Genomic DNA, 8,771 nt, shown 5'->3' on the forward strand with positions numbered 1-8,771 from the left:
TTTGGGGTTGTTCACCCGAGCTCCAGGACACTCCCAGTTCCAGGATTCCGCTCCAGAGGAGCTGTGTGGCTGCAAACCCTTGGGAATCACCATCCCATCGCGAGGTGGAGCCCATCCCAGCCTCTCCAGGCTGGAGCCCAGGCCTCCCATCTTCTCACCAACCCCTCCAGGAGGTTCCACACGGGATGTCTGAGGGGCAGGAGGGGCCTGAATTCCCAAGGCTGAGGGAAACCTGCTCCACCTTTTAGTCCTTGGGCCCACTGGTTTGGTTAGAGGTGCCAAAACCACCCTCAAGGTAAAAATCACGAATAAAACAGGGGTTTATTAACAAAATGAGGGATTTTTGTTCATGATTTTGCAGCACAGGAACACCTGAGCAGCTTTGTGCAGCTTTGCTCCTTTTCCTGCACTTTCCCTCCTCGCTGGAGCAAGGAGCTGCTTCATAACCAAACTTAGAGATCTCCAGCCCCATCATTCCCTAGGGATGGAGTCCTGGACACCCACCCCGAATTTCCTGCCGTGAAAGGCGAGACCCTGCGGATTTATGCAAATGAAGATCCTTTATGCAAATGAGTTCGTCTGCAAATCACCGTCGTTTGGTCGGTATTTTCATGTGAAATTACAGGATTGTTTTCTCCCCCCCACTCCAATCTCCAGTTTCATTCCCTCTCGGCAATCCGGGCACTTTATCCAAACAAAACAAGCTTGGCAAAGTTATTAATTGCCCGCAACGAGATCTTTATTGATCGCTGTGGGGATCAATCACTTTATCTGCCGGCAGCTCTGCCTGTGACCGGGGGGTTTCTCCCAGCCCTATCTGCCCCGGCCCCTGGGACTTTCACAGCACTCCAAGGTCTTTCCAGGAGCGGGGCAGGTGCTGGGGAGGATCGGGGCCAGGTGGGATGGACAAGGGGCTCCGTCGCCTTCCCTCTGCCCGCAGCAGCCTGTGGAAGGGACATGGGATGCCCAGGAAGCTCTCCATGGAATTCCGGTGGGATGGCAGCCGGCAGGCTCGGGATATTTAGAAAACGCTCTGGGGCACGCGGGGTGATTTTTGGGGTTGTCCAGGAGCTGGGCTGGGTGAGACTAGACCAGGATATTCCAGCATTCCATGGCCGCTCTCCATCCTGCAGGGAAGTCGGGCGGCACCACCATCCATCAGCGCTCCTTCGCCTCCCTCCCGAACAATTAAAAAAGATGTTAAACCCCAAGAAGGACCCCAGAAAGGCGGGGGGCAGGGGCGGGGGGAGGCAGCGCGGCTCAGATCTCCCGCACACGGGCGCTATCAGCGGCCGGATCGGGCGCGTATCTAATGTAAACGAGCCTCCCCACATCAATAACGTGCCACATCTGGCTGTTTGGCCGCCCTGGCTACCGAGCCATCCGCGCACGGCGAGCGGGGCCGGCCCGGGGGGAGCCGGGGGGGGGCCGCAGCCGGCGGCTCCGCTGGAAAAGGGGGGTCTGGGGGAGGGCTCTGCCCCCCGGGGGGAGAGAGGGGCCGGCTCAGCCTTAAAAGAGCCACCCAGGAACCGGCGTGTTGGCGCTCCTTTCCCAATTTATGGCCGCGGAGCATATGGCCGGTGCTGCGCCCCAGCGAGCGGGGGGGATGTGAGGCCGGAGGGACGAGCACGGAGACAATGAGGGGGTGGGGCCCCCCCTGCTAGGGACCCCCCGCCTCGGGACCCCCGGCCAGGTGAGCCCCGCGCAGGTGACACCGCGGGGGGGGGACAGCGCCGCCGAGGGACCCCCGCCCAGGTGAGTGCCGGGGGGATTTTGGGGCTCCCCAGGTGAGCCCCGGCAGGCGGAGGGGACAGAGCAGCAGGTGGGAAGGGGATTTTGGTGCCCAGCTAGCGGCTGAGCGGGCGCGGCCGCGGCCCCGACGGCGCGGCGGCGACACGGCCACGGCCACGGCCACGGGTGGGGGGCTGGCCCCAGGGTGGCTCCCCCCTGCCCCGGGCTGCGGGACACTTCTCGGCTGCGACGGCAGAGTCCGCCAGAGGACCGGGAATGACCGGTGCCCCCTCCTCCTTCACCCCTTCCCTTCCCTGCCCGTGCCACGCGTGTGCCCCCGGCTCGCCCGCGGATTTTGGACCCGTCCCTTATGTCGCCCTTGTCGCCCTCGGAGGGTCCCGCACCCCCGGCTCGCTGGGCAGGGCGAGCAGCCCTCCGCGGAGTGGCGAGCGGATTCAGATAAGAGAGTCAATCCCGCCGCGCTGCCTTCGCCCCCCGGCGTTTCCTGGCCGAGGAGAAAAGAAATAATAATAATTTCTGACAAAGCTTAATCTCGTTGGGACACGTTTAATCATTAGAGACGGGGACGGGCAGAGCCGGGGGGCTCCGGGGGGGGGGGGGGTCACCCCCGGTTTGGAATAGGTTGGGAAGGGGAAAGGAGCCGCGGGCCGGGCTTACGGCTCCCCCCGAGCGCGGAGGGGGAATTAAATCAGACAAAATGTGGGTCGGGGGGCTGCGGGCTCCCGGCTTTGTGCCCGTACCCCACTGCCTCCATCACTATGGGCAATAATTTCCAAAATCTCATTAAAGTGCACTTATCAAAGCCCTAACATGTGCCCTCCGGCTCTGCCATAACCCCGCCGGCCCCCAGGGAGCAGAAGGGGGGAAAATCCCAATTTCTATGACAATTCGCCACCTCGGGAGCTTGGCTGCGGGGCAGATCCGCATCTCCAGATTTAGAAGGAATATCGGTGAATTGGAAGGATTTCTCCGCCTTTGAAGCTTCGGGGGGAAGGAGATAGAGCAATCGTGAGAATAGGGAAGCTCATTTAGATTCCTATGTCCTGGAGAAGAATTAATTGTCTGCTGGAGAAAGGCAGGCCGGCGCTGGGATTTTAGGGGGCGGAGGGGGTTTTCCCCGGAGCTTCCATAGCTGCTGACTCCCTTCCTGCGTGCGGGGCGACCGTCCCGCTTTTTCTCCTTTTTTTTTTTTTTTTTAAATTTTCTTTTCCCCCAAAACATCCTTAACGCCTTTGCTAATGCCATTTTTTCCAGCCAGGAAACGAGCCGGGAATTTCAGCCCGCAGAAACTCCGTTACTATTAAGTTCCCGTAAGCGCCGCAGGATTCGGGAGGCTCCGGTTCACGTTGATTTTAGGAAATATAATTTTGAAATTTTTTTATTATTTTTTTTTTTGGTCTCCCTCGTTCCCTGGCCGGGCTGCCGGTGTGCGAGGCAATTTCGTGCGTGGGCTCCGTGCCCACGGCCTGGCGTGGCCAGTCCCTTCCGAGGCAGAGCCGCTGCCGAGCAGCAGAATCTCCTCACCAGCGCTGGAAAATGCGATTTAAAGCCCTCCGTGCGCGGCTCCTGTGAGCTCGTTTTCGCTCTGATTTTTTTAAATTTTGGTTTTTCCATTTTCACGGCCGGGAGGGAAGCTGTCCCCTCCGCACTCTAAAACAAAGAGGGTGTTACTCACAGGGATGCTCCCGAGGTGATGCTCCTCACGACAATTATCAGGACACGGGCTGCTCTTCCCTGTCCCCATTCACTGCAAGTGGATCTCATTCTAGGAGATAAAAATCAACCTGTCCCTTAACAAAGGCTTTGTGCGGGCTCCGCTAATCCGGGCCGAGCCGCAAGGTGCAGCCCCCGCTCCGTTTGTTTGTTTGCGGGCTGGAGGGGAGGGAAAACAATATCTCGCATCTTTGGCTCCATCAAACAATAAATTGATCCACTTGTCGGCCGCTCCCGGAGCGGGAAGGGGAATGGAGACGGGCAGGGAGGGGAGGGAGAGGAGCCCAGCACCCGTCCCTGCGTTTCTGCCGGTGATATATATCATTATAGCCGGAAATATCATATATATGGTGTATATATTTATATATTTGCTGGGAGGAGAAGGGAACAGAGCTGGCTCAGAGCAGAGAGAGGTTCCAGGGCCGCAGTTGGGAGGGGAAAGGCGAGAAAAGGGGTTTAAAACAGAACCCACGCGTGACCGCGGGCTGCATCACTGCCCCTCCTGTCCCTTCCCCGACGCCAAAAAGGCAAAATTCAGCTTTAAACCCTTCCAAAAATCAGCTTTGAGGCGAGGGGCGGGGGGTGGGAGCCACGCGTGGATCTCTCCCCGTGGCCAGGGCCAGCACTCACTCAGCCGCGGCCTGCGCCGAACAGGGGGAAATTAAAATCAAAATTGAAATTAAAATTGAGATTAAATTTGAAATTGAACGCTTCACGGCGGGCCCGGCGCCCCCGGCCTTGTCACCGCCTGTCGCACGCGTGGCACCGGCCTGGGGAGACGGACAGGGCACCGCGATCCCCCCGCCTCTGTCGCGACAGCCGCGCCGCAGCCGTCGGGTTTTCACCCGGCGTCCCGGCCCCGCGACCCCTCCTGACGTCAGGGGGCGGCTCTGACGTCACACCCCTCCCCGCCGGTGACGTCACGGTGTCCCGGGTTCAGCGAGGCCCACGCGTGGGGGGGGGGAAGGAGAGGGTCGCGATACCCGGGGCTGTGCCCGGCTCTGCGGGTGTGGGAGTGTTCATCACCACCATCATCATCATCATTATTATTATTATTATTACTATTATTGTTATTATTGTTGTTACTATTCCTGCTAAACGCCGGCCGGGGGATGCTCTGCCCTTCCCTCTGTCGAGGATCTCCGTCGCGATTATCTTCGTCCCCCCCCTCTCCTTTTTCCCCCCCTTTTTTCGGGTATTTAAACCCCACCCGAGCCGGGGGGTCCCTAAATCCACGGGCAGCGCCAGGATTCAGTGGGAACGGGCGCGGGCCCGAAGGGTTTCCCTCGATATCGAGGAGGACTCCGCAATGGATGAAGAGATAGCCATTGAGCGCGGTTGAATACCATGACAACTAGGAACAACCTCAGATTTATTCCCAACAGTTAGGGCGCGCTGAAAGAGGGCGTCAATCACGTATTATTTCGCCACTGAAATAAATGCAAAAACTGCGCCGAGACAAAGGGTTCCAACAGGAGCCGGACATTTGTCTACATTGCGGACATTGTCCCCAGCTTAGCCGTCGGGTTGTATTTGTGTTTGCGCGGGGCCGACCACCCAGGATGCGCGCAGGGGCTCGCTAAAAAAAAAAAAAAAAAAAAAAAAAAAAGAGGGGGAAAAGGGAAAAAAAAAAATCCCCGTGCATTGTCAGCCACATCACATACTTTATGGGAGGCAGGCTGGGGGCTGGGGGCGGGGGGCTGGGGCAGGAAAAGTGGGGGGAGGAGGAAGGCTGAGGATTGGTGCGGCTCCTTCCCCCACCCCGGGGGAACTTTTCCTGCCCAGGAATGATGGGGGGTGTGGGGGAGCCCCTTCCCGAACCCCGCGCATCTCCATCAGGGGGAGGCAAAGGGATGGGAAACAAGGAAAAAGGGAAAAGAGGAGGAAGAGAAGGGGAAGAGGAAGGCGATGCGGGCCCTGCCCCGTGAGGCTTCTCGGAGAGCAGGAGGAAGGAAGAACGGAAATGAAAATAAAAGTTGGTGGCGGGCAGAGAGAGGTTGAGGGGGTCTCAGCATCCCACTCCGGGCAGGGCGAGCCCCCAGGGCCGCTCCTAGAACGTGGTGACACCTGCGGTGCCCGTCTTCCCTCGGGAAGGAACCCGCGCTTCGCCCCTGTCCCTCCTTCCCCAGCTCCTGAAAAAGAAAAAAAAAAAAAAAAAAATTAATCGGTGTAGGAGTCCATCGAACGATCCCAACGGGCTGCGTTCATTCCCCTGGAAGGAGGTGGCGAAATCAATGAGACCTCTCCAAACAAGCAGGCGCTGCCCCCCTCCCCAATTATCGCCTCCCGCATCTCGCCGGGTCGCGCCTGGCGATCGCGTTTTGCCAGTTCGCTTAATTTCGGAGCAAACTAGAATCAATTACTCGCTGTTTAATTTCCAGCGCTCATCCCTAAGCCCCAACCAAAATATTGACCTAGGAGGGTTAGATAAGTTGGGCTCTTGCCATCTGAGCCGCCTCAGGTCCCGCGCAGCCTGAGCGCCTGTGGGAACAGCACCCCGCCGCAAATTATTAGTATTATTAGGATTATTAATATTTAATTTTTTTTTTCTCTTCCCCTGTCTCGGAGGGTGGAAAAAAAATACACTTTGGAGCGTGCGGAGCTCGTCGGGCTGGTGCGGAGCTCTTTGTATGTAAATAGTACCCTTAAAAAAAAAAAAAAATAGATGGGAAGTCGCCCCCTCCCTCCCTCTCTGCCTCCCTCCTTCCCTCCTTCCCTCGCCCCCTCCCTCCCTCCCTCCCCCCCCCCGCGCCGAGGGCCCTCCCCGCGCCGGTAATTAACTGACACGTTATAACCACTCATCACCAATGGTGGAAGCTCGGAGCTCGCCCAAAACCCGCAATTTCACATCTGCAAACACTGTCTTCATCCACTTGACTTCCAAGACCCGCCCACACGTGGCCAACCTTTCCTGGGTTTAATGTAGGTTTTTTTTCTCCCTCCTCTCGGCAGGTTCATGTGTGGGGACCAGCCTTATATGGACTCCTCGCTCCAGCAATGGCTCGGGATTTTCCAGCGGCAGGCGCGGGTTCGGCGCGGCTGAACGAGATCCAGAAGTGATTTTTTTTTTTTTTTTTTGGCGTCTGTCCCCTCCGTCTTCTTTTTTTTTTTTTTTTTCCTTAAATTTTTTTTTTTTTTTTCCTCCCTGGAGTTACAAACTATTCCCGAAACCAGCTGCTGCTCCCGCTCTCGGAATTTTCCCCCGTGGCACAACAACCACCAGCACCGCAGAGAGACCCGTCGCTGCGGCCGCTTCTTCTCCCCGCTTATTTTTCCATCCACCCACATCATTATTATTATTATTACCCTATTTTTTCCCCCCTTTCTCCACGCGTGCCGTGCCCCCCCCGTCCCTCCCGTGTCCCTGCGCAGTGTCGCTGCCGCCCCTCGGCGTGTGCGCGCCCAGCCGTGACCCGGAGCTGCGGCTCCAACTTTCCCAGGCGGAATTTTGGCCGGAACATGTCTCTGACCAACACAAAGACGGGCTTCTCGGTGAAGGACATTTTGGACCTGCCCGACACCAACGATGAGGACGGCTCGGCGGAGGGCGGCGAGGAGGAGAGCGAGGCGCCCGAGCCGCCGCGGAAAGCGGGAGTTTTGGGACAAACCCCCTTGGACACTGTTCCGACGCTGCCTTTGAAGAGCCCTTTCTATGATAACAGCGATAATCCCTACACGCGCTGGCTGGCGAGCGCCGAGGGCATCCAGTACTCCCGTGAGTGGCCGGGGCGAGGGGTTCGGTGGGGAGAGAGGGAGGAATCGGATGGATGATGGATGGATGGATGGATGGATGGATGGATGGATGGATGGATGGATGGATGGATGGATGGATGGGGGTTTGGCCTCCATCCCGCCATCCCGGGCTGCGGGAGGGGCTCCCCCCGGTTCCCCCCTGACCCCCGCTGGCTTGTCCGCAGTGCACGGGCTGGCGGCCGGCGGCGGCGGCCAGGACCCTTCGGCCAAATCGCCGGAGCCGTCGGCAGACGAGTCGCCCGACAACGAGAAGGAAGCGGCGGGCGGCGGGGACGCGGGCAAGAAGAGGAAGAGGAGGGTGCTCTTCTCCAAGGCGCAGACCTACGAGCTGGAGCGGCGGTTCCGGCAGCAGCGGTACCTGTCGGCTCCGGAGCGGGAGCACCTGGCCAGCCTGATCCGCCTGACCCCCACGCAGGTGAAGATCTGGTTCCAGAACCACCGCTACAAGATGAAGCGGGCGCGGGCCGAGAAAGGTATGGAAGTGACTCCTCTCCCCTCGCCGCGCCGGGTGGCCGTGCCGGTGCTGGTCAGGGACGGCAAGCCCTGCCACACGCTCAAAGCTCAGGACTTGGCGGCCGCCACGTTCCAGGCGGGCATCCCGTTCTCGGCGTACAGCGCGCAGTCCCTGCAGCAGCACATGCAGTACAACGCGCAGTACAGCGCGGCCGGCAGCCCCCAGTACCCCACAGCGCATCACTTGGTGCAGGCGCAGCAATGGACCTGGTGAGGACCCCCCCCCAGAGCGGAGGGGAAACGGGCACGGGGCGAGAGAGAGCGCGAGAGAGAGAGAGGAGGAGACAGACTGATGCTCCAAAAATTAAAAAAAAAAAAAAGGAATTAAAAACATCGAAACTGCGGGGGAAGGAATGGCGAGGGAAACGCTATTATTATTATTATTATTATTATTGCTATTATTATTATTATTGCTATTATTATTATTATTATGGGGTTTTTTTTTCCCTCTGCCGTTTCTTTTCCCCTCCATTTTTTTTGGGGGGGGGGCGTTCGGTTTTCATTTCGGGGGGGGAGGCGGGGGGGGTAAGGGAGGGGAGGTGTTTTTTGTGCGTCATTGTTTACAGAAATTTTTTGCGCCATTCAGAGTGGTCCTGTCTACCTACAACTAAAATAAAAGAGGAAAAAGGGGAGGGGGGGGAGACCGTCAGAATTACAAAAAAAAAAAAAAAAAAAAGGAAAAAAAATAAAGAATAAAACCCCCCCGCGCTGCTCCTGTGATTTTGTGAGGAAAGAGGAGCTCCGGCGCTGCCCTTCGAGCGCGATTAGCGGCACCGACAGCCTCTGGCCGGGGTGTTTTTACACTTTTTACACCTTGTCGCCGTCGCTGTCGCTGCCGTGAGCGCGGCCGGGACGTTCCGCTCGCTGTGTCCGATTTGGGGCTCTCCTCAACCACTCCCGAGCGGAAGAAAAACCCCCGCGGCCGCCGGAGCTCCTTGCGCACCCCCCGCCGTTTAATACCGCGTTTAATTTTTAATTTTTAAATTTTTTTTAAGCTGCTTTTCGATGAGTCTTAGTAGGGAAGGCAACGGTAACAACGA

General features: G+C 57.9%; 1 protein-coding gene across 1 annotated transcript; it reads left to right on the top strand.

Moving 5' to 3' along the window:
* Nucleotides 1-6,878: 6,878 nt before the first annotated feature.
* Nucleotides 6,879-7,951, top strand: NKX2-2 (NK2 homeobox 2). Its single transcript, XM_079298901.1, has 2 exons — nucleotides 6,879-7,180; nucleotides 7,383-7,951. Exons 1-2 carry the CDS (start codon nucleotides 6,925-6,927, stop codon nucleotides 7,943-7,945), a joined length of 819 nt encoding a protein of 272 aa, XP_079155027.1. The 5' UTR covers nucleotides 6,879-6,924; the 3' UTR covers nucleotides 7,946-7,951.
* Nucleotides 7,952-8,771: the final 820 nt, after the last annotated feature.

Source organism: Erithacus rubecula, assembly GCF_903797595.1.
Source record: "Erithacus rubecula genome assembly, chromosome: 2".
NCBI lineage: Eukaryota > Metazoa > Chordata > Aves > Passeriformes > Muscicapidae > Erithacus > Erithacus rubecula.

What these genes read in the sequence shown, in the direction of transcription:
- NKX2-2 (XM_079298901.1), top strand. Translation starts at nt 6,925, where the DNA reads ATGTCTCTGACCAACACAAAGACGGGCTTCTCGGTGAAGGACATTTTG. An exon ending in CGAGGGCATCCAGTACTCCC is followed by an intron (nt 7,181 to 7,382) that starts GTGAGTGGCCGG and finishes GCTTGTCCGCAG; the next exon opens with TGCACGGGCTGGCGGCCGGC.